Genomic DNA, 26,730 nt, shown 5'->3' on the forward strand with positions numbered 1-26,730 from the left:
TCCTGGAGTCTAGTCTACTCTTGTAAGACTAATCTTTGCCATAGCATGGTATACAGGGTATCAGTGTTTCACAAACACATACAGTTCCTATTTATTCAGTAATACCATGGATATATAATTGCATGGAAATTGGACATTTTGAGGCAATAGGCCAACTGGCCTAAACACGATAAGCCAGGGTATGGGGCCGTCCAGTATGAAAATCTACACAGGTACAGCTGGTCATGGTTTATTAGATATTTATATTATGCATTTATTCACACCAACATTTTAAATTCTATAGTGCGTTACATGCAACCAAAAACAGATTTTCTACTTTTTCGTAAAAAATACAAAAAAATTCGTATAAAAAAATTAAGGGCATATATCCTTCTTTAAACAACGCAGTTTTGCTTCAGATATGATACTTTAACGATCCATAAAATAAAATGTTGGTGTGCATTCCACCTTAAACTGATTTCAATAGTAAGAACTTTGACACTTATACATCAGAATATTGTCAGAGGAATACTTATTTTTATATACATTTTAATTAACTAATAAATTTCGTTTGATTATATTACCTGTACCATAGCCTAGTGCTCTTGCTCAGTCTTCTTCCATGGAAAGCTTTAATGTAATATGAACACTCAGTCAATGTGAATGAAATGATTTATATGTCTTTCCATGTACTTTTTGTTTAACTTGTTTTTCATCATCGATTAATTAAAAAAAAAACCAATATTTTGTGATTGCACGTTTTTGTTTCAGGTTTACTGATGAAACATCACAATTAAAGAAGATTATGCGATCATAAGTCATTACAGTTTTTTTCGCTTTAACTTCATTCAGTAAAATTCAGTGCAATGTCAATTAATGGTAAGCATGTTACATTCCCCTGTATTTGGTATTTATATAATGCACTGAAATATTTTCTATGACATGCAATAACTTTTTTTTTATATGTGTTTACTTATATTTAATATAGTACCTAGTACATGTATTATTAGCCATTGTAAAATTCTTTCTTAAGAAGTTTCTTTTTCTTCCATACTATTTAAATGCTAAGTAGAGAGTTATAACCGGGTACTGGCACTAAGTTTTACTAATTTAACTATTATTCTGAGAATAATAAAGGTTAATTTTAAGTGCAAGAATCAACCACAGGTATTTGCAAAATTCCTGATTTGTTTTTTTGCACATATGAGCATATGAATGTCTGACAAGCACATTATAATATGTCAGCATTCTGTTTTTCAGGTGAGCTTTCTAGGCTTAGTGAGGGTGTTGTTCAAACTGTTGCCCCCGTCAACTCTACAATTTCTAAAAGGCAACAACTTAGCACAAGGATCCCAGTGCAACCAAGCATTTGTGACTATCTCGGTGTTTAGCATGAAGTCATAGTTAAGTTCTCCAATGATGAGACTGAAAATCTTGGAATGGGGTTGAAAACAATGATCGGTTGTACCCCTAGAGGTGCAATCTCATTTATTAGTGAGTCTTTTAGTGGTTAAGCATCAAATCGACATATAATGGAGTGTTCCATGATCAAATCAGAATCAAGTATGTTTCTGCCAAAAGATAGTGTTTTGGCAGAACGTAGAATTTGATTTGCACCCATGAATGTATATGTTAATACTCCTACCATGCTGAAAGGTAAATCGCAAATTGAGCCAAGAGATGTTGTTTGAGACAGGATTATTGCATCCCAGAGAATAAACGTAGAAAGAGTAATTGGCCTTTCCAAGACTTATTTATTCACATTGTTTATACCATTTTTTGTCATTAAACTGTTGGTTGCTGAGAATTGAAGAAAAAATATACTGTTAAATCATGATTACGATAACAAGAGTCTGTTTTAATTACTGGTATTATTAAGATAAAAACATTAACAATTACAAATGCCAAATAATTAATTTCAAATTTGCAAAAATCAAGAGATGATAAACTTTGATTGAACTACATCTTCAGTTTCTTTCCTCGCATTTATAATAAAAAATAATGAATATAAATAATAAATAAGGTCAGCATTTAACTTGAGGTTGATATTGCGTTTGTTAAAAAATGAATCCCACCAAATGACATATTTGATAAAAGGTGTTAAAATTTCAAGCAGGTGCAACTAATATTTTCAGAAAAAAAGATGTGACAGAAAATCAATACCGATAGCCAGACACACATTAGTGTCAAAAAGTATATCTCCCCCTTTCGGAGCGTGGGTATAATTGTATATTATATTCATTCAGAACAGTAACATTACTGATTGACCTATTTCACAAAAAGTGAATGACTTTAATATGACTTCAAATGAAGATGCAAATACCAAGCCACTGCATCAAAAATGTACATTCTATCATCTTTTTGCTATATCTAGCGCACCAAAATACTTCAACAATGAAGTGTATAATATGTCAATAAGCTAACATGTGCATGAAAACTAATAGCATATACGCCTATTACAAACAAGAAGTGACATTTGGTCTGAAATACTTCTTGTAGAACATTTCTAGTTTTGGCAATAAACTAAACAGACAATATTCATATATTCAAGTTTGTTTCAAGATCAAAATGTTACAAAATGTGTATACAATGAAGTAGCAGAGTATTGTACCTGAAATATACAGTAGTCGTGGAGTTGGTCATGGTATTTATATGATTTGATTTCAATGTAATTTTACCATTTGGTTCAACAAAAATTGGGAATTTCTTCCCAGAAAGAATATCAACATCTCTACCACCATATGGGCATTTAACTTTTACCATGGCTTCATTCCCTACTTAACCATCTGGTGCAGCACCAAGGAAAGAGTATTTGACAGACATAACCCACACTCTTAGACCTTGAAATGAGTCAGTTCTTCAAGCGTGGAAATTGCTATACTCTCATGCTGCCTACTATGAATGATGGGACATGTGATGATTGATGTATTGTATGTTGGTACATGCTAGAATACAATTTTCTAGTGTCTCCACAGCAAGTCATTTATACAATGTCACCAAAACGGGAGGCAGTAATTCGCTTTTTTCTTTTATCGAATAAGCTGAAGGTTTTACTCTTGGCTTGCATCCTTGTAGATGTCCCTATGTCCTTGGCATCTTTTGAAGAGACCTTAAAAAGAGGACAATAGAATGAAAGATGAATAATTTTTACTTGCATGTATGTTTAATCAACATACAGTTTTTTTTAATACAATGAACCTGTATATGATATTCTTATCTTTGTTGCTATATTTAATTTGAATGCTGGTTTGACCCAAAATTTTCAACATGTAACAGAGACATTTTTTGTCTCTGCTGGGGTTTAAACCCGGATTCTTTGCCATGCCAGTCCAGTACTCAACTGATCGAGCTAAAGGCTTAACTCACTATCCAGAGCTAGTAGGAATGCCATGTATCTGACTCTACCACAAACATATTATTTAAACATTCTCAGAAATGCATTTAGGTTGCATATAGTTCTGTTCATTAGGTTACTTACAGTGACTGCTTTGTCAACAAAGTGTCCTATTAAAGGAAGTTGAAGGTAATCATGGTCTTTACTTGCAACCTAGGATATGTTAACCATGCAGTTATAGATGTATCTGGAGTACCCTGAAGAGTGTTTTAAGTACTTGTCTTTCCTTGGATCCTCCAGCATTTCATCGGTGTATTTTCTTTTTCAAGGGCTTCTCTCTACTGCTAGTGGTTTACCTATTAAATACTACACTTTATTATATATGTATGGAGTCATTCATGACATCATAATGCATATCCATGAGTCATGATTTTATGTGAAAATTTAAATTTTGAAAATTGAAAATTCTAAATTTTCTTTGGTACATGAAAGCTTTGCAAATTGTCTTTACACCCTTTCCTGGCTGCTAATTTTCCCTTTTCTACAAAGCTCTCCACCATAACCAGCAACATGCTTAAATGTTCCATGAGGTCTCTTGCCTGCAGGGCATTCACAATGGGAAATCAGGGGGTATCCTGTTTTTATGTCAATTCCAATTTTAAAATTTTAGGATAACTATTGAAATATAAAAAAAGATTTAAAAAAGTAAGGTTATTACTAAAAAATGTTTGTATGGCCATTGTGTATCGAAAATCAATCAATAATCTTACCAAATCATGACAGGACATAAATGATAGCTACATGTGCCAAGCTAAATCCAGTATGACATTGAGCTAGTTTACTATCTGATATCATGTAGTCAATTTTGTTAATTTTACATGTACTACTAAAGCCAACCCTAAATATTTATTAGTAATTCAGAAAATTTTGCACGGTATTATAAGCAATTACATCAACCTGTTATTGTATCATGTCTGATTAAATATCACCAGGATTTAATTTTTATATGAAATAAAACCTTTTGTGTCATTGCTGCACCCGCTGAATCAGATAAATAAATATGTGTATCATCTAATGCTGCATTCAAAAAGTCTCTCTCCAGTTAGGTGGTCCTTTCCCTTTTCCAATGCTTTAAGTCCGATGTTATCTGTTTGTCTTCTACAAAATGAAAATTAAAATTGGTAAATTTTCATAGAGAATGTTCTTTTTTAAATTTTAAAGTTGATCAAATGTTTGTTGTAAATGTCTGTATATGTACATACAGATATGTGAAAAAACCGCAATATATATTATATTCTTGTTTAAAATATCACTTTAAATAGAAATATTTCAGTTAAATCTTGCGTTTACATATTTACCTGCCATTCTAGACAGAAAGTATTGTTCAATCTGGTTATATGTTAACTGTGCATTGGCTTGTGTTCTGGTCTGAGTTGCTGAAAGCCAGTTATAGGCCAGAATACATCTAATGGCTCTGGAATTATGATGGGATCTTCTCTGAAATTCTTATATCAGTCATGCGATTCAAGCCTGAAATTTCTGAAGAGTAATACAATCCGTAGACCTTGATACACGCGTTTTAATATGTACATGTACAAAGACAAAATAAAGTCTGAAAGATCTGAGGTTTTCTTGGCCTATTAAAGCAATTTTAATTAGTGTTACTTGACAGATTTTCATGGCAAGTAAAAATTCAAAAATCGGTTAAAAAGACAAGGAATACTTAAATATTTGGACTATTAGAATACTAGGCTAAAGTTACTTTAATGTAGTTCCTATAGTGCCTTTAATTTTACTGATAAAACAATGACGGGGTATTATATTTCAATTCAACAGTTCAAAACAAAGAAATAATGCTTAAACATACAATGTATATCAAATAATTCTATATAAATAAATGACACATCAAAAATGCTTTAAAGCATGGTATATGAATACACCTGACAGCTTCGCGAGTGAATTCGCTACACTCGCGATGCTCATATATATTGTGTTTATGTATCGTGCTAGATGAAACCATTTTAACTAGAGCTTGTTCAGATGGCATGCATACATTGGGCAACGTTGGGTAATTGATGGTCCATTTGCATTTGGTAAACATGTACGTTGTCCCAATGTTAGACTAACATCGGGCAATGATTGGTCCGTTGGTGTTGGGTACACAACGTTGGCCTTCTGTTGGGCCAATGCCCACCTAACAAATTCCCATTCAATTGCCGATGTTAGTTGGTATATGTAACACACCATTGGGCCAACGTTGAGTAAATGTTGTAAAATTTTACTATATTTTAGTTGAGACCATGATATTGGTCGAATATTGGTCCAACGGATGTCGTATGTTAAGATTTTTTGGTCGATTACATATATTGCAGGTTATTCATTTATCTACAAAAACCATTCAACATTTGATATGTATAACACAATTCCGATATATTGTGATGTTTAATTAATTTTTAAACCTGAATATATCATTAACGGCTATTATATCAGCAACGAAAACAAGTGAAAATGTACAAGTCAAAATCAAAATGCTATGTAACAAAGCCGAAAACAAACCAAATAGATTCTGCAAAATAATTGGATGTTGCATAATTGTTCTAAAGTGTAGAGTTTTAAGAAGCCGATCCTCAGAGATAAGAGCATATTCACTGACCGAACAAATAGGACAGAGTTTTCACGGTGTGAGACTGGCCAGTTTCGAATTCTATGGTATACATGTACGTAATTGTAATATCTGATCTGTTGAGATGGACAAATCTGCTCACATTTAGCAGGTTTAGCTGTTTCGTTTTTTGAGAGGATGTTACAGTAATGGCTCAGCAAAAAAACCCAGAAATGTAAGTATTTATCTCAAATTATTGCATATTTGAATGGATTTTGTGTACTTTAATCCCAGGTCTCTTTCCTAAAATGATTCAAAAACGATTAAATGTACGCTTTATAAACGATCTCACGTTTCCGTGAATGAAAACTATGTCTTTAATTCTATATCAGATACCTACCTTTCGATAAGATCAGTCTTCCTTCCCCCACATGTTGCTCGAAATTAAAACTTTGCACCGACCACTCTTTTAATTTGTCAGCCATATTAATTTTTTTATAACCTCAAGTGCACGCGCGCAACCTAGCGAGTAATGACGTCGGCGAAAACTATCGCTTCTACGTCTACAATAAAAAAATACAGATAATCTTAAGACATCATATTAGAAATTAAGCAAATTCGATATATGTATACTCAAATATTTGTATTCTGAAATGGTTTCATTTTATAATCATCGAAAAAAATCCATTACATATCAGCGACCCAAGCGATGTCAGATTAAGAAGGCTGGGTGGTGGTCAAGAAATCTATACTACTATATTAAAATAATAGACTCGAATTGTTAGTCTTTAATACCGAGAAATCGGAAGAATACTGTCTTTTGTTTTATATATTTTAAACATCTTTGGTACTTGAAGATTACCAATTTGTTTTTATTTTTTCTCAGTTAAGCTTCGCTAATTAATAATCAACGAAAATTCCTCAAAAAATCCCGGAAATCACCTGGATTTTTTGGATTTTACAATCTTGCACTTGCGCAATACATTCACACTAACGGGATCTTTAGTTTATATTTGTTTCCACAATATCACATCTGCCTGATCATTCGGCGCACCTCGGCCGATTCCGGTATCCTACATCAAACCTCGGAGGTTAGATGAGGTACGAATCTGCCGAGGTGTGCCGAATGCTGCCTGATTAAACTCAGAAATGATAATACAAATACGGGTAAATTTTCATTGGACTTTTGCTATATATTTTGTTCATATAAATTAATGATTTCTTATGAGAGAAAGTATAAAATAACAAATATACATTTCAACTAAGCACTTACTTTCATCTTCGTGATGACAAAAAATATTTGATTACATGCAAAAATGTTACATTATATTTGTTAGGAGAGTGAAGATAGAATATGTTTTATCGTAAAAATGAATAATGTCCTACAGACCCAGTTTTACAAAGAATATACGATTACGTGTACGTTGGTGAAAAGGTGTTGAGTTCTTCCATTCTATGGATTAAAATTTTTAGTTGAAAGGTATTTGCAGTCTCAAAAAGGTTTGTTGTGATGTATTTGACTGTTATTTTCAAGGCAACATCATTCATTAACTTTCTCCAAAATTGTTCCAGAGCGATTCTGCAATTTTCTTCTACTTTACGGGTATAAGTAAGGGAGGGGCTTTTCCCGAGACACAGTTAGGTTATTCAAACTAAGGAAAGTGTAGTGAAATTAATAGCATTATTGTAGGCTTATAGCTTTGTTATGTAAATGTCAATAATAAGGTGTATCGATGTACCTATTTCTAAATGTTCGATATGCAATGTCAACCCGTGCACGCACGGGTCAAAGTCTAGTTAACCATTAAACATTAGATATGATTTTTTAAGTTATAAAATCAAATATTTTAGATTTGAAATTTGAATTTGTTGATATATCTTTACAAAGAATTTTTCATTTTAGGAGATATATATATTGTCTAAAAACGGCCTCGATCATCAAGCCCTCTTAAATTAAAATTAAGGCATATTTACATGTACGTCTTAAAAGTGAATAATGTTAACTTACCGTATAGATATACAAACAAAACCCAGTAGCAGTATTGCTACTGTTGCCAAAACTCCAATTACTATTCCAAAAAGAAATCGGTGGATTATGTATTATGGAAAATGTTGAATTAATCTGGTAAAAATATAAGAACCAGCAAATTGCAAGCAACGATAATGAACTGAGATAAAGCCTCAAATAGTGACTATGTTTAAACTGTAACTCACATCAAATTAATATGTTAAATTATATAATTACAATTATATTTTAAAAAGTTAATGAAAATAAGAAAACTTCAATTTATTTCAAGTATTAATTATAGACACCTCGTTACTTTGCATGCTGATTATTAGTACTTATTGCCGATAAATACCTATAACTGATGAATATTGATCAAAATTTAAAGGGCATAGTGAAGTTTATAAATGACGATATCTAATCTTCTATTTGTCATGCAAAATTAAGATGCAAGAATGATAGAACACATGGCTACAAGTGATAATATTTTTTCCTATGTTTATTAAAATAGATGAAGATTATAATGAAGTAATTCTTGTTTGCTGAAGAGGACTTTTTTGCAAAATTCCGAATACATGTATTCTAATTCACAATAGTTGTGATTTATTAAATTCAATTAAAACTTATTCATGCAAAACTGTTTATTAGCATTAAAAATATACTAAATAAAATTAATGCAAAAACTTGCTATACATGCATTACAAAGTACGAGTAATAACATCTTGCTTTTGGCGCCAAATTTGATTTGATTATAGAGGAAAATACATAAGCATATTAGGCTCATTTAAGTTTGACACAAAACATACCGCTATTACCTTCAGAAAAACATGCAAGTAATATACGTTTAGACTTGTGGGTTCTTACATATACATTTAATGTGCAAGTACTATCTCAAACATTGTTAGCTCAATGGCAACAAATCTTTATCAAGCTCACTTTTCATCTCATTCTCACTAATACAAGAAATAAGACCAAAATTGAGTTTGAAATACAAATTGAATAAACACTCCTCGATTTACATATGTACACACATGTGAGCAGAAACCACAGCACCCGTCGATATGTACGATTGGTAAACTTTGTATTGATTAACTGATTGTTTGTTTTGTTTTTTGCTTTGCTTTTTTCTGGCTTCTATATGATTTCATCTAATGTGAATGAACAGATCAAAGACATGAGTATAATGTTAAACTAATAGTAATAAAATTTCCTACAATTTTTTTTTTGTATGTACTACTGATTTCTTTGCTTTGTAATATAAATATAAAACGAGATACACAATTAATTTGTCTGCAATAGCTGTACGTTTATATAAGTACAAGTTACTTGTTAAAATCTCACGTTCTTCTCTAGTCTTACTTACCTTGATTTAAGAAAATCACGGAAAACAGCTTATTGTTCACATATTTGTTGATGTAGAACCTTCCTTGTCGAATTATATATACCCGGTATTACCTGTTACAGTATCTTCGACATCTTCAGTCTAATGTCTATAGCCGCTAGGTTACGGAGACGCGAAAGTAGATCAAACACGTAATAAGATAAGGTCTTCGGAAATATCGTCCGTTCATGTTTAATATTCTTTAATAAACATATTTTTTTATAGTTTAAATGTTATTTGCATTTAGAGTATGATTGATAATACTTATCAATTTTATTCATCTATTCCTCTTATTAATACCTTCTAACACGATGTATTGACGTTATCAAAATACGGCATTTTAAGTAAATATGTATCTGTGCATTTGAGATTAGAACTTAAGTGGAAAACTTAAGAAAAAAATACACATACCTTGATCTATATTTTTTAAATAAGATGTACAATAATTTACTTTATTTATGATCTTCAATAAAATAAATGTAGACAGAATCCCCGTTTCCCAAGAAAAACAAGCAAGTAAGATTGATATAGCTTAAAATTTTTTGGTACTCACATATAAATGTAGTACATCAGGATCCGGTTGTATCAACGGCTCATTTATTTTAATGTGTTATTAAGCCTAATGAATCATTAAATTCTAAATAAATCATTAGTTAATAAACACATTAGATGTTGTTTTACAAACCCGTTATTAAAGGTTTTTAGTTAATGCAGCATTAAAATATTAATGAGTCATTAAAGCGTTCTTATTCTTTCAATATTACCCATAATCCTATAATGCTTGATCTTTATGCAATTTTGTTTGTTATGATTATTATGCATTAGCCTGCATATTTGAAGTTTGTATTAATCTGGCTTAGCAAAAGTGCGTAAAATTTGATAATTTCATCTTGACCGAGTAACATCGCTGTAAAATGTTGGTCTACACAGGTGAAGCCACTAAAGCGAAATAAAGGTCTGCGGCTTATATAGTGGTTGTAGGGATATCGGCGATAAGAGAGATATGTGGCGGAAAATGCCTTTTACGAGTAGTATTCAGCTAAAAGTCATTAATATCATATTACATGTATAATTGTTTCATATTTATATTATTCCAATTTTTTTCGTTTACTTTTTACATTCGATAATTTACAAAAAAGATATGATTTTGTGGAAATTTGTATTCCCTTTACCAAAAATTAGTGGTAAAAGCGAAAATAAACTTGTTTTTCTTAATGTTTGTAAAGGAATAATGTTGATAGAACTAAACTCATTCATTTTAGTAACCATAATTTTTTTGTCTCTAATATTTAGAAACAAAAGTACCTTCGGAACAAATATATTTCTTTTCTTCGTCACAGTTTAAGTTTTCAACAATGATATCATCTCTATTATATCGACGGATCACTGGACACGAGCTGCTTCCTTCTGAAATGATAAATAAAATCATTTTATACGTTGTTTTTCTGGTATCCGTTACTGTACATGTATGTTTGTTTTGATTGCATTGAAATAAATTGAGATTTTTTTTGGCTTGATATACATGCACCGATCCAATATACGTCCAGAATTGTAGCTTTGTATTAAGGAGGCTTGGAAGTCGACAAATTTACCATCATACCTTTCTTAAGTACTCAGATATATGTATAGTTTGTTAAGCTATAGACTATGACTAAGTAAAAAAAAAAACCTCTAGATTTATAGCTCTACGGGAAATTCGGATTGATGAACCGTAGAGCTACAGTTCCAGCTAAACAAAAAACTGTATTTATTGCGCACAAAGAGTTTTGCACAGTTTTGGACTTATTAAACTTATTTAGGAATTTTAGAAATTACTTCAGATATCATTACTCTTAGTAGTTGTCTCTGGATATCTTTTAAACGCCCTCCCAGCCTCGTAAACTGAAACGGTGTGGTTTGTTTACAAGTAAAAATACCGGCTTTATCCATTTACAATTTCGACGTGAATTTAATATACTTCACTTTCGTTGTAGGGTAAGGTGTTTAAAAATATTTCAAAGTGGTGAATCAATAGTAAAATCGCTCAGGAATTTTATGGTACTAATTAATGTACATAATATATTCCTAAATTATTTTGATAAGCTCAGAACCTTGAGCAACGTTTTTGTGTGCAATAGATATACAGTTCTCTGTATAGATGGAAGTGTAGCTCCCGGCAGGTCGTCCATCCGATTTTTTTTCAGCTGAGAAAAAATTGACATATTTAATAAAGCTTTAAAATTAAAATATTTTGTAATAATATCTTTATACATATCTCTTCTTTTTAAGAAGATTATAAAGTCTAAAATGACCACGACAATCAAGCTTTCCTAATATGTATTCAACAATGAAGGACATGAGTGTTAAAGCAAAACAAACAAAAATCATTTAAAATTATTTTTAAAAAAAATTAAACATACTAGTAATAAAAAGAAACCCACAGAAACACCATACTAGTCTTCTTTAATGCATTAATTCTATTTGACTTCAAAAAAATATGGAAAATGAATGAGTTCTTGAAAAAACAAACTTACGTTTCACCGTTTCGATTTGATTAAACTGTCTTATGCCAATCCAGAAATAAGATAACCGCTGACGAAAGCGGTTGTAGTCGTCTGAAAACGGTAGATAATAAGCTAATGTTTGATTTTGTTTTGCACATTTAGACACAGCCTCCATCCAAGTAACTTTGTCATTGGATTCTTGTAAATTGCCAAATCAAAATAAATCAAAATAATCTTTAAAATCATAGCGTATTTTAATTTTTGTTTGGACGCATCAAATGCACATCGGGTAAAACAAATTGTGAAGACGCCCTGAAAAAAATATTTCAACATAAACAATATAAAAATTCAGGAAATTTAAAGTATTTTTTAACAAGCGTTATACAGTCTATCATTATAAATTAAAACATTTTGCCAATAAACTTCGGAACGCCTGCGTCAGAGTAACTGCTTATACCTTTTTTGGTTTTTCAACAAGTGTAAGATGATATCCGTAAGCTATAATTGAATTTTACCTGATAAATAATTATTGAGAAATAAATTAAAATCCTACTTTTATTTTCGATATACCAGCCCGAAATAGCAAAAATGAGAGTAAGGTGTACACGCTTTGGCGGACGCAAGTCAGTGGGAATTTGCATCAAAACATACGATTGTAATAATAAATGAATAATAATGGCAATAATTGATTGAAATAATATTGAATTAGTGGGAACTTTTTAGGGTATACATAGAAATTAAGATAAGAAAAATGTTTAATAAATAAAATGAGTCATTCGTTTCTTCAAGAGCAATTTTAGTTTTGATGGATATGCGCTTGCAAAGCACGACCTCTGGTGAGAAAATCATATGAAACTTTCCATATTGGGGTAACCAAGGATGCGGGTTGACAGATATCGCAGGCTGATACCTTTGATCGGCATTCTAAGGTAAATTAAAAAAAAATATGAAATGGATTAATTTGATTCGATTTTAATTTTGATTTTTAAATTTTCCAGTACGAGTGCCTGCCGATGAATGAGGTTGGACTAAATAACGTCATGGCGGAAAGAGAAGGGCGAGTTAACCACTGTGCATCAACTAGCGTTTTTAAAAAATATTTTATACATTTTTAAACACAACAGATTGGTAGTAAGTATCTTATACATTAAGTACGGAAGCGTATTAGTGCCACTCTATATATATTTTTATTTTTTAAAATTCCAACTTTAATCTTGGAATTTCCAACTTTCAAGTTGATTTTTCCAACTTTCAAGTTGGAATTTCCAACTTTAATCGTGGAATTTCCAACTTTAAAGTTGGAATTTCCAACTTTAATCTTCCAACTTTAATCTTTCAACTTTAATCTTGGAATTTCCAACTTTAATCTTGGGATTCAATTCAACATATTTATTAATTGTTCAAGATTATCATGCACATACTACCGTATATGTATGAGTTAACTGTTGCAGAATAGATTTTTGTTTACATATACATACTTTCCTAAATGTTTTTCAGTACTATGCTTCTTTATGCTTAATCCTTTTAATTCTTTTATCTATTGAGGATTTTTTAGATTTATTTTATATGTATATGATACAATCAAGCAACCTTTTATACACATATATATATATTGATTATGACATAGTTATTGTTTTCATGGAATTCAAAAAATAAAATTGAAATTATAATTATGACATGTTCTATTATTTTCAGTGAGTTCGAGGTGTATTATTATATTGAGTTTTTCTTGAAAGCAAATGAGCTCCCCCATTCCTTTTATGAGTAAAGCCTAATTCACACTGAACAAAAAATCATAGTATATATCTATCTATATATATAAATATAATAAAAATCAACTTTAAAGTTGGAAGTTCCAAAATTAAAGTTGGAAATTCCAAGATTTAAGGTGAAAATTCCAACTTTAAAGTTGGAAATTCCAACTTTAAAGTTGGATATTCCAAGATTAAAGTTGGAAATTCCAAGATTTAAGTTAGAAATTCCAAGATTAAAGTTGGAAATTTCAACTTTAAAGTTGGAAACTCAAACTTAAAAGTTGAAATAATCAACTTTAAAGTTGGAAATTCCAAGATTAAAGTTGAAAATTCCAACTTTAAAAGTTGGAATTTTTAAGAAATAAAATACAAAGTGGCACTTATACTTTTCCGTAATTAAGATTCTCTGTAAGCATTAAACTTTTTCGGCACGCATAGAAACGGATTTTGCCGAAAATTGTCCAGAATGTAGACCTTATTAAATTATCTAAAATACACATGCCAAATTGTCTATATACTGACCAGTTTCCATGGAAACTCGACCCAAACTTTATTTTTTTTTTTATCAAAATAGGCCATTTTTACTGCAGTGTTATAAAAAAATAGGGCAAGCTCAATGTTTAACAAGCATAGAATTAATGTATTAAAATCACCAATCCTTCTTTTATCTAAAAATGTAAAAACATGACGGGGAAGCTATCCTTATTGTTGTGAAATAATAAGTTAAAAAATGATTACATTTTTGGAATTGAGAACTCTTTTATGCTGAGAGTTCAAAAAGAGAAGTGTTGAAACAGCATGTCAACAAAGAGTTTTTTTCCCAAAATCTTGAAGATTTTATCCTTATTTTTGTTATGACCCATAGATATTGTTACTACACATCTAACATGAACCTCTATTAGTGTTTCTGAAATCCCATCGAATGCCTTATCATGTTAGTGTAGTGCAGTTGGATTTAAAGTAGTCCGAGTATCGCACTTCGACATAATACTGATTTTTAACATTGGTTCGACTTGTACAAAGCGTTTTTGATACCCGGTATTGATTTTGCTCTACATCACTGTTGTAAACAATGGCAATAATAAGCAATTAAAACGGTAATATATGTATTCTATGAGAGATAGAAATGATTAATGTTGAAAAACTCGATTCTGTTAAAGTAAAATGAAAAACGAAGTTTCTGATTAACCAGGATCTCAGATATGCTTATATCTTCTTTGTTTTGACCCCCCCCCCCCGAAATTTTCTTTTTCTTTTACTAAAACCGGTTTAAATTTAGAGACAGAATCTATTTCGAATTTAATCAATCGTCAATTAATTAATGTTTAAATGATATCTAACATTGTTGACAGATCTAGGCAGAAAACTGTAGCAAAATGTGATTTTCACGGATTTTTTTGTCAGGGTATACTTGGTTTAGAGCTTATAGCGTGAAAAGTAATCCGTCAACATATAATTTATTTTACCAAATCTTTTTTCTAAGATGTAAATCTATAGAATAAACACCATGAATTTTAGTTTGAGTCCATAAAATAGTAAAATAATTACCTAACGCTATACTAGCATTGCATTTTTTGTATTCTATTTTAATACATCAGGTCCATAAAGCGTACTTTCTTACAAAAATTTGCGCAACATTATTGATGAGATATGGCTTAAATAAATATTTATACTCTATTTTGTATGTTGAGTTCTAATTTTTCCAAAATTGGTAATTATTTTTAGGAAAAACGGACGTCTGGCAAATTTCATAATTGTCAATAATTTTCGCAGGGGGTACACCCGTCTGAGAGGTGATAAAAAACAAACTAGCATGTAAACATACATATTTTCTTTTGTATATGTATTGCTAGAATGTATATTTATCATTTAAAGCTAAGCTTTTAATGATTGAGTCCATTTAGTGCCGAGTATAGGACTACCTTAAAGGATCTTTGTTACTTCAGGTATGTTATGCATATGAATTACTGAGAAAAATCATAAATTACAAATAAGGATACCAGTTATATTAATTACAATACCACTGGAACTTATTGTACATGCATGTGTTATTAATGTTTCTTTCAATCTAAAATATATGAGTTGTTACCCCTTTTAGTACCTTCAATCCATGCATGAAAACAAACAAGAAAATCAATACACACAAGAAAACCAAACTAATTAAATCTGTAAGCCAAAAAAAAAATGTGTGCAAAGATATAGCTATTACCATAGATATTCTGGTATTTTATTAATAATATAAAAAAATTATCCCCTCCCTCACCACAAAAGCTTTGAAAATACATACAAAATTACATATGTATCATTTGAAAGTTAGAAAATTGATTGCTAAAACCAAACACTTTTCACATATGCTTATATGTACATGTATTCATTTTTAAAATACATGTATTACAACTTTTTGTTGCATGTACATTTATGTAGAATGCATTCATATATATAGGGGATACAATCAACAGTCAGAGATAGTTTCTAAATTTTTGGAGTAGAGAATTTTGTTACTTTCTTATAAGTTTCCTGCTAGCTATTAAGAAAGTTGAAACATGTTACCAAACTAACTGTTATTCTGTTTGAGGGGATTATTTATTAATTTCCAAGCATTATACTCACATCAATGAATAAAAATGCATGTAGGTATTGTATTGTAAGGTATTGTTTTAATTTGTCTTGTGTTTACTGGTCTTTATGCCAGTAATTGTCATAGGGATATAGGAATAGGACTGTAAATATCAGATTCGCAGATCAAAAATTTTAGTATAAATAATTTGCCATTACATAATTGTACGCACACTGATCTATAGGGTTGTCGGGAGTCAGGGTCACTTCCCCTGTTGTAGTTAGAATTACAAATTTCATAAAGAGAACTAAAAAATGACAATGAATCCAGCCTACCAAGGAAAACACTTAACAATCATGTTTATCAAAATTGTATTTATTGAAGTTCACATACCTTAAGATTTACAATTATTATAAACTTTTGAAATCAGCATCAAATTTTATGACATTTGGGATAAGTAATGAATTTATAGCTTACTTGATGAAAGAATTTTTTTTTCTGCTGAGAAATTATATTTCATGCATAACTCCTATGCTGAGTTCTATATATTACATGAGCCATTCTGATTCAGCCAAAACTGTTAATTGGTATGAAACAGTGAATGGAATGAAATAGTATGCATTAGGAATGTAAACATAACTTTAAATACAAACTTAATTGCTTTTTGGATGAACATGTTTAAAAATTCTCTGCATTGATAAATTGCAGGAATTGTATTTTTGTAAATAATGCATGTAAATACAATGTACTCGGCAATCAGCTAGGGTGTGTGGTAATGAAAACAATGTTAACAAATCGTACGCGGAATGTGTATCTGCGTAAATATTTAACTTGTCTGTAATAATTCGTTTTTAATGCATCATTTTCTTATACAGAAAGAAATGTACTTATGATAGATTTTATATTTACTTTATACAAGAGTTGGATTTATATTATAAATAATAATTAAACCCGCTATTTTCCGAGTGATTTAATCTCGGGCTGAAATATTCGCGGCGATCGGCTAGGGTGTTCGGTAATGAAAACAATTTTAACAATACAGAAAAATTATTGATCATTAAAGCTCATATTTATAGTTGAAAAAAAATTAACTGGTCATTTTTATACATTCTATAAATGATGCAGCGATGATTAACAACTCGGCAATTGTTACTATAAAGAAATTCGACGCAAATCTTTATTTGTACGTGTTCTCTTTCAAATTCTGCTATTATCAGTTTGTTCGTAAATATCGTTTAAATCGATCATTCGTATATCATGAACATCGTTTATCCTTTCCTATCGTGTATCAATCCTATCATATCGTGCGTGTATACTGTTCTATCGTGCGTTAATCCTATCCTTTCGTGCGTGTATACTGTTCTATCGTGCGTTAATGCTATCCTATCGTGCGTGAATCCTATCCTATCGTTTATCTTGTAAAAAATAACGTTGCGGGTACTGTAAATAGTTATAACATCATATCGGGTACTTGTATAATACAGAAAGTGAAGTGTTAAAGAAGATAATTTGAAAATTCCTGATCCTTGATTACAGTTAAACAGGAAATATGGAATGAAATTAGCAGCCATGCAAGTACTTTGATCTAAGGGGAATATAGCGTTTCAAATACAGTTCTATTACAAGGCGCTAGGACTTTTTTGGTAATAAAAGTGTATATCTGGTAACTGAAAAATAACCTTGTATGCTGCATAACAGTTTCCTGATAACTTTTTAAGAGTTCTTTAAACTTTTCTTCAAACTTCAAAAAACCCATGAATTAAGAATTCAAGTTGTTTGAGTGAGTGAATTGGCATTTTAAGCAATGGAGAAATGGACACTACAACAATTGGGATTCTGACCAGCATATTTATAATTAGAAGTACTTTTATTTTTATTTTGCTCGTAAGAAAAATGCAAGCATTCATAAACAGTATATACTTAATCAACACATTGATCATTACTTACAAGTACATTTGCATGACTATATTTTTACATATATATATACACTTGATTTTAAAAATTAACTAATTTCAGCATGCTCATCTTCATGAATTTTTGTTAATTCATTATTAAGTTATAATTAAATAAAATACAGATGTATGATTTTTTTAGTGCTGCAATATTACTTGAGAAATTGAAAAAGAAGTTGACAAAGGATGTCATGATAATTTATATTTGAATACTATTTAACTATAACTGGTATGAGTAATAATTATCATGATAATATATTTCAATACCTTCATCATTAAAGTACCGGTATTTGAATGAAAATTTAACATCAAGGAAGAAGTCAACTGTTTTTTTCGCACTAAATGAATACATGTACATGTAGCATTCTAATCTTTCTTACCATATAATAAAATATTACCTTAGCAATCAGTTATGCAAACAAGAGGCCTGAGGGCCTCATGGCTCACCTAATCAACTGTAGACATATCTCTGATGAAATTAGAACATTGTATCTTGACAAGTTAGTAAAGTAATTCTTGTTTAAAAAAAGATCTTTAAAATTTTCTGCGCATATTCTCATGTTAAACGTCAATTTTTTTTTATTCGAGAAGAACATTTTGAATTCTTTCTTTTTATTTCTATGTAAAATTTCTTATAAACCCCCTCTGATTGTGGGTTCACCCTACAACTAAGAATCATAATTTAAACAAACTTGAGTCTATGCTACCCAAGGATGCTTCCACACAAGTTTCAGCTTTTTTGGCCAAATGATTTTTAAAGAATGCCAACGAATTTTTAATAACTATAAATAAGGGTCGTGCTCTGAATGTGACCTATAGTGATCTGTTTGTCTGTACATTCATCCATCCAAACATCTGTCCATCTAATGAAGGTCATATCAGATTACTCTAAAAAAATTCTAAGCATATACACCCTCTTTTAAGCTCTGTCTGGCTCATACTTTTCATAAAAAGAACTTTTTATGTAAAAAATGTGCAGTGACTTTGAACCAATTTAAAGGTCAAATGTTAAGATCATAGCAGATGTTTAGTCCTTTATCACCCCCCCCCCCCCCGAAAGAGGGCGTTACCCATATTCTAAGAAATTTGAACCCCTAAACTTCTGGATGATTTGTGCCAAGTTTGGTAAGAATTGGCTTAGTGGTTCTGGAAAAAAAGCTAAAATGTGGAAAGTTCACAGATGGACGGACAGACCGAGACAGATGCCCTACAAAAAGCTTTCAGCTCAGATGAGCTTAAAACATATGTTTGTTAAAATATTTTCTCCTTTTTTTCATCAAAATTTGTAATCGTTTCATAACGAAATGAGATACAAAGACATAAACTGTCTATTATACACAGAATTGAACGAAATTGTTTATCATGTTTCCATGGTAACGATTGTTTATATATCTTACCTATATTTGATAATTTGTAAACAATAGTACAAACACTCTCAATTTATTGCATATTTAAATATTCACATATTTTTTTCTCAAAAGGACATAATTTACACATATTTATGAACCATAGTAAGGATTTTATGAAGTTTGAAAGTTGTAAAATATACACTATTGTTTCCATGGAAACAACAATTTTGAGGTAACTTCCCCATCATGTTTTGATTGTTTCTGATAACAGAAGACCCAGTAAATTCAGGATTGGTGTCGGTTTGCATCAACCTGTCCGCAAGAATTTACAGGGCATCACCAAAAATGCCTCATTTCTAGGTTTTTTACAAAGTCGTTACCCAAGTACTTTTAAGCCCTTGGTACAATAAAGAAAAATGAATACTTTGATTTTATCAATGTATTATTCAATAGTTAAGATGTGATGCTTTGAGAGTTTGATGAAGAATTATCACAAACTAATGTAATTGAAATAATTATTTAAGCTGAAAAAGTGTGTTCTCCAGTAAAAATCAAGATCACTTTGTGCTAAGAATGATGGGTATGTGTATCCATGGTAACAGAGTTGCCTAGCAACCAACTTATGGTGTTTTTATGATAGGTATATGATAATATGCATCATATTAAAATTTGCGAAAAATTGGTGACTATGCGTGCCGAACCTCCTATACAAGTGTTTAAATGCTTACAGAGAATGGCTCTTAAATTGTAAAAAATGAACAGATTGTGTTCTACGTTGATCTAATAAATTAATTATGATGTATGCATAAAAAGGGGAAGTTGAATGGGAGGGGGATGGTGCAATCCCCCCCCCCAAAAAAACAGTTTTTCATCTGAAATTCTTATTTAGAACAGTGACAAGAATTATTGTGAAATTTGACCTAAAGAACAAAATTTAGATATACATTGCACTAAATACCAACTCACCGGTTTGAAATTAAAATAAATTAAAAAGTTTACTATTTTTTCAATTAGCTGCAACCAAAAGAATTAAGACCAGGTACAAAATTTACATGTCTATATCATTTATGTCTGTCAGGCTTAAATTTTTCATCCCTGCTTGTGTCTTTAAATATTCAGCCAGGCTGTTTATTTTATTTCAATTTTTAAGAATATGTTATGAAAGCAATTATGGAAAAAATTGAACACAGTATATACAAAAATGAACAAAAATATGGTTCTGCATATTAAGCATCGTATCCTTTTAATGTTTAAAGTGTTAATACCCACTCTTGCATAGGATATTATCTTGTGTTTTCTTACTTTAAGAGCTTGGGACCTTTCCTCAGACTCAAAAAGACTAAAGACCAGGTTTAAGTTTAGTCGGACTAGACACTACATTTGAAAAGCAGATATGTTAGTTTCAACAAACAAAAAGGTGGAATCCTATTTAGGAATTTATATAGGCTGACATCTACGCATGTTTTTGGTTTGGCGCCAGTTATGATTTTTTTTATTTTATTTTTTTTTTGTCATTTTTTTTCTTTTTCTTGATTTTTTTTTTGTCCACGGAGATGGCAAATGTTTCATTAAGGCGAATTACACATATAATATTACTAAAGGAGATTGTCTACTCAGGGTTTGAATTCTCGAGTTCGGATCATAAAGTTCAATATCATGAGTAAAATTCGTTCTAAACACAATAAGTATTTATGAAATGATATGTTTAGTTTATTATGGAATTGAGGCGCAAACAAAGTTTGACTTTTGGCAAAACAGACAAAATTGGGACTTAATTTTTCAGATTTAGTTTTCACTGAAACATTAATATTTAAATAAAGTTAAGTGTTTATTTGTAAGTCAGCATAATTTTGCATATTTTTTGTTGGTTTTATCTCACCTTTCCATTTAGATAATCATTATGATATGGCACACACTACAAAAATATTGAAAATTCCTTAAACGATTAAAACAGCATATCTCAAGATTCTGATCATCGACCTCACATAAATTTTGTGCCAGCAGAGTTAGGTCAATATATTTTGTTTAATACTTGAAATGTGTTTGTATCATCATCATCATCATCATCATCATCATCATCATCATCATCAGTTTTTGTTCAATTGAATCAAAAATGGGTATGAATTTGAATACTGATAAAGGAAATTATACTAGAATATTTATGTTAAAAAAATGTGAATGAAAATAAAATCCTTTGTATCTATTTAGCGTCACTACCATTCATAAACTTTATTGCATTTTTAAAAGAGTTTAGCAATTTTGAATTATTTTCACAATACAGAAAATAATCATGATGTAAAATTTGTAGCGATTTTTCTTAGATTTTCAAAAAATTATTCGATGGTCATTAACTCAAAATGTAGGTGTTTGGTCTACTTTTTTGAAAGTGTAAAATAACTCTGCCACGAATGGTCTTTGACAGACAATAAGTGTTTTTTTCATTATCAACAGTGGAATTTTTTTCATTCTGAGTTAAAATAATCGTTAAAGGAAAAGTTAGATGCAACACATTTCCAGTGACATATAAATACTAAGGAAACAAAAGTTTGTTTTAGGCACTCACTTTATTACTATTACTTAAATCAATATCTCATCTTAAGCCGTAAAACTTTATTTTAATTAACATTTATTCATTGTATTTTTATAAACAATTTTAAGATAGATACAGGTTTTACAATGATTTTTCCTTTCATCGCCCATTCATACATGTACAGTAAATTAATATGATTTTAGATTTACACAGGTAAATGGAAGATATAGAAAAATAACTTAATCAATTACTGCTCTTGATGCTAAAATTTTTTTTTTTATAAAATATTACACTTCTTTTGTTCAAAAATATTTTTCCAGAGCGACCACTGGTTATCAAAAATTAACAATTTTGAATTGTGTATTGCTACATACCTTTCAATGTAATATTTCATTCTTGAATGACATTGTAGGCCACACAAATTTGGAATTCTACTTTGCAACAAGCATGAAAAAATTTACTGTTTGCAACATAATATAATAGAATTTATTACCTTGTTATTTACATTTAATGGTGTCTCACCTAAAATAATAATGATTATTTTATGCAATATACAAATAATCAAACTTAATTGACGGAATATAGGAAAAACACATTTAACAATGTTACATAGAATTGTACAAGTTGTCACAATGGGAATAAACTCGGTACTAATTGCCAAAATATGCACAGGAAGTAAAGGTAATTCAAGCTTAGTACAAGCTATCAAATTCATCAACTTCCTCTTCCTTTTTCCCGCCAAAGAACAACCTTTGTTAAAAAATTCTGTTCATAATGACTGTTCAATTAATATTGGTAATATTAAAACCGACTCTTTTAGAGGTTGTTGTGTATCCATTGTATATGAAGGCTAAAATTTCTCCAGAGAGGTAATATTTTTTTCATAAATAACAAACATATCCAGTATAGTTTCTATTTCAGTGCTACAAAATCTACAACATTATCGGTTTTAATTTTGATTTTTATAAAGAAGTAACACACAGGGAGAACCCTATGAAGGATTATGTACTGTAACCATTGTAATGAGGAATCCATAGTAATTTTAAAACAAACTTTAAACACATCTTGTATACATATAATATTAAGTCCATGTGGAGACAGCTCTTCATTCCATTTGTATACTGAAGTGGGAACAAAATTGTTCTTGTTTATACAATTATTCTCATTTAATTTTTTTTTTCAAAATAAAAAGGTAGATATGGACCACATCTACTTTCCACAACATTTTTGTTCAATGACATACATTTAAAAAAAACTGGAAATAACAGTAATATTACCATTATACTGCATTATACATAGTCTTGAAATATTGAACTTTTGCTGGAACATGTTTTTCGATAAAAAAAATTCCGTCATTTGATTAAAAATCACCAACATTTTTAACACCATTTTAATACCATTTTTATAGAAAACACTGTTGTTATTAATCCTTATATAAGAATTAAACCATACTCGAACATTAAAAAATTGTTTTTCACATACATTCCAGTTTCTGTATTCTTTATGACATACTAGACTTTGACATTGCATATGATATCGGACATTTACGAAATAGATACATCAACACACAGTATTGTTGACATTTACATAACCAAGCTTTAAGCCTGCAATAATGCTTTTAATTTCATTACACTCTGCTTAAATTAGTTAGAATAATCTAACTGTGTCCCGCCACAGTTAAAATGCCTTCAATATACCCGGAATGTAGCAAACAATTGCAGAATCGCTCCGAAACGAGTTTTGAGAAAATTATTAAAGCTGCATTGAAAATAATAGTTAAATTATTCATAACAAACCATTTGAGGCTGATAATATCTTTCATCTAGAAATTTAATTTATATTAATGAAAAATTCAACTCTTTTTCACCAACTTTTTTACTCGCTTCAATTTACACACCATGTTGACATTCGAAACTCTCAGGATTTTTCATAATAGAGTTATCTCCCGTTTTTCCTTTAATGAACAGAATATATGACAAAATTTCAATAAAAATGTTCATGTATTTGAGATTATCCATGCAAATGTGATCTTGTGGAACCATAAACTTAAGAGCCTCCCGTGATTTAACGTAAATATATTGCACATCCGCAAGATTGTAAAATTAAAAAAAAAATCCAGATGATTTCCGGATTTTTAAAAGACAATTTCGTTGATTATTAATTAGCGAAGCTCGATTGAGAAAAAATAAAAACAAATTGGTAATCTTCAAATACCAATGATGTTTAAAATATATAAAACAAAAGACAGTACTCTTCCGATTTTTCGGTATCAAAAACCAAAAATTCGAGTCTTTTATTTTAATATAGTAGTATAGATGGCCATGAGGTAAACACATCATTCCATAAATCATTATTTTTAGGTATCAAAATATCTGAGATAAATGCATCACCAAAATCAAAGATTTCATTTACAATGTCTTAAGCATTAATTGTTAAGAATATATCTAGCCATGGCTTGTTGATTTTGTTTAATTTCTTAATCCAAGAGCATTTTAATGACATGATAAAAAAAAAGTCTACATTAACCATTTTTAAGCCCCCAGATAAATAATCTTGAGATACAACAACTCTTTCTACTTTATCATGTTTTGATTTCCATATAAATTCAAATAAATCTTTACATAGTAAAGTTATTTTTTCATATTTTGGTGAGGGAAGAGAAATAAATACTGTAAATTCCTAATCAAACGCGAGGAGTTTATTTTCGCGTAAAATCACGAGAAGCACCTTTCACGGATTTTAAAATTTTGCCATTATTTTCTGAGAGTAGAGAACTATAAGAAATAAATAACAAAGTTCCACGTTCGCGATTTCATATTCTCGCGATTTGATACAAACCAACGGGGTCGCAGAATTAAGCACTCGCGTAATATAAGGAATTTACAGTAAATGGTTAAGTTTTGGCAAAATAAGAGTTTTAACAATTGTCACTCGGCCAATTGGCGTGAGTATTCGTCTATTCCATTGTTGTATCAGTGATTTAATTTTTGGTAGAATATAAATATTATAATTAAATTCAGTAATGTTTTCTAAATTTACTGATAAATGAATTTCAAGCAAACCAAAAGTTGTTGAACCCCAGTCTAGTTTCATCTAGTATGAAGGAAGACCTGTTTTGAGAATTTTTTTTAGAGCCAATCTAAATAATTTTAGTTTTTGAACAATTTACCTTTAAGCCAGAAAATTTTGAAAAAAAATCTAAGCTATCAAGAGCAGCAAATAAAGAACTTAGTGAGCCATCAAGAGTTAGCAAAGTATCATCCGTATATTGTGAAATTTTATGTTCTTTATCATTAACAGAAATGCATTTAACATTATTGTTTGTTTTATAAGAATAGATAAAAATTTTGTGCAGAGCAGGAATAAATAAGGGCAATAGGATCACCCTGTCTACAACCTCTTTCTATATTGATTTGTTCTGATAGATTTCCGCATTGTAAAACAGATGCTTTAAAATTTGTGTTTAAAATCTTAATCTAGTCTATATAGTTTTTCCCAAAAACAAAGTATAATTTTCACAGTTAAGAAAATCTCAATCAGAATGTAAAATTTGTAGCGATATTTCTTAGATTTTCAAAAAAATATTCCATGGCCATTAACTAAAAAAGTAGGTGATTGATCTACTTTTTTGAAAGTGTAAAATCTCTACCATGAAAGGTCTATAACAGATATTAAATGTTTTTTTCATTAACAACAGTGGAATTCTTTTCATTCTGAGTAAACGTAATCGTTAAAGGAAAAGTCAGATGCAACACATTTCCAGTGACATATAAATACTAAGGAAATAAAAGTTTGTTTTAACAACCACTTTATTACTATTACTCAAATCATTATCTCGTCTTAAGATGTAAAAATTGGATAAATTATCCGGTCAGTGTTTAATCTCTTGCAAACGCATGGAGGTTGCCATGATAGGATCTCTGTGACGTCAGCACACGACTTCGACAATCTGACCCACTAACTCTGCAAGAATGGCAGAATGGCGCTAATTTTAAAGTTTGAGTAACTCTACGATAAAGAGGGATAACCCGTTTATAGTTAAAACTGTATTCATTATAACAAAATGCCATGTCCTCTACTTGAGCTGCATCAACAAAATAACACCACTAATTGTGGTATAAATTAAATTCACAATGCAGAATAAAAAATAGCAAAGTACTGAATAAGATGGCGTATTTAAATTACTACGCCACCAAAAGTAGTACACTAGTACGGGTTATTGCCTTTAACTACGCCGCAAGAAAATATATTTGGGATTGTACCAAATTTGAACCGGAATACACCAAACATATTGAATATCTTACTTCCTATAATATTTCAAGTCCAATTATTTTTACATTAGATGAATGGTGTTCATGTGGACAGCGTGATGTTGTGTCCACTTCGAATGTACGTGTTGTATACTCTGTGATTATACTGTTGGGAATTAGGGAGAAGGGTGTATAACTGAACACGACCAATTCAATTTCTAATTCTAAATCAAAACGATCTATCCATCGCTTATATTTAATGATGTTTAAGAACAACAACGACGTGCACCAGAACACTTATCTATATACTAGCAGTAGGATAATCATTATAACTATAAATGAATTACAAAATAATTTTTCAAACATCTACATTTATTATATCATTTCTATATATCTAGCACATATCAGTATATATAATCTTGAAATTAAAGAAAAAAAAACCTTCAAAAAAACATTAAAAATTAAAAAGCAGGCAAATTTAGAAACACATTACATTAAGAAAATTTTAATGGCTGACATCATTCTATGGTAAATATTATTATTTTAGCTATTGT

General features: G+C 30.2%; 2 protein-coding genes across 4 annotated transcripts in view; both read right to left on the minus strand.

Annotated features, from left to right (window-relative positions):
• Positions 1–1,145: 1,145 nt before the first annotated feature.
• Positions 1,146–26,730, minus strand: part of LOC128160643 (uncharacterized) — a 71,871-nt gene continuing 46,286 nt past the window's right edge. The window contains exons 8-14 of one of the 3 annotated variants that reach the window (XR_008240314.1): positions 7,924–9,501; positions 6,316–6,478; positions 4,672–4,787; positions 4,332–4,471; positions 3,825–3,948; positions 3,458–3,669; positions 1,146–3,088 (exon numbers count right to left, since the gene is read on the minus strand). Coding sequence is in view for 1 of the 3 variants with exons in the window: in XM_052824015.1 (XP_052679975.1) it covers positions 9,494–9,501 (8 nt within the window). In the remaining 2 variants the exon portion in view is untranslated. Of the gene's footprint in view, positions 3,089–3,457; positions 3,670–3,824; positions 3,989–4,331; positions 4,472–4,671; positions 4,788–6,315; positions 6,479–7,718; positions 9,502–26,730 lie in introns of those variants that run through there. The other 2 variants (XR_008240313.1, XM_052824015.1) reach the window with 2 other exon arrangements.
• The window catches only part of LOC128160675 (uncharacterized), a 30,772-nt gene continuing 14,520 nt past the window's right edge, over positions 10,479–26,730 (minus strand). Inside the window, exons 6-8 of the mRNA XM_052824042.1 lie at positions 18,428–18,445; positions 11,815–11,982; positions 10,479–10,708 (exon numbers count right to left, since the gene is read on the minus strand). Coding sequence (XP_052680002.1) covers positions 10,584–10,708; positions 11,815–11,982; positions 18,428–18,445 — 311 coding nt within the window. The 3' untranslated portion in view covers positions 10,479–10,583. The remainder of the gene's footprint in view (positions 10,709–11,814; positions 11,983–18,427; positions 18,446–26,730) is intronic.

Source organism: Crassostrea angulata, chromosome 1 (assembly GCF_025612915.1).
Source record: "Crassostrea angulata isolate pt1a10 chromosome 1, ASM2561291v2, whole genome shotgun sequence".
Classification (NCBI taxonomy): Eukaryota; Metazoa; Mollusca; class Bivalvia; order Ostreida; family Ostreidae; genus Magallana; species Magallana angulata.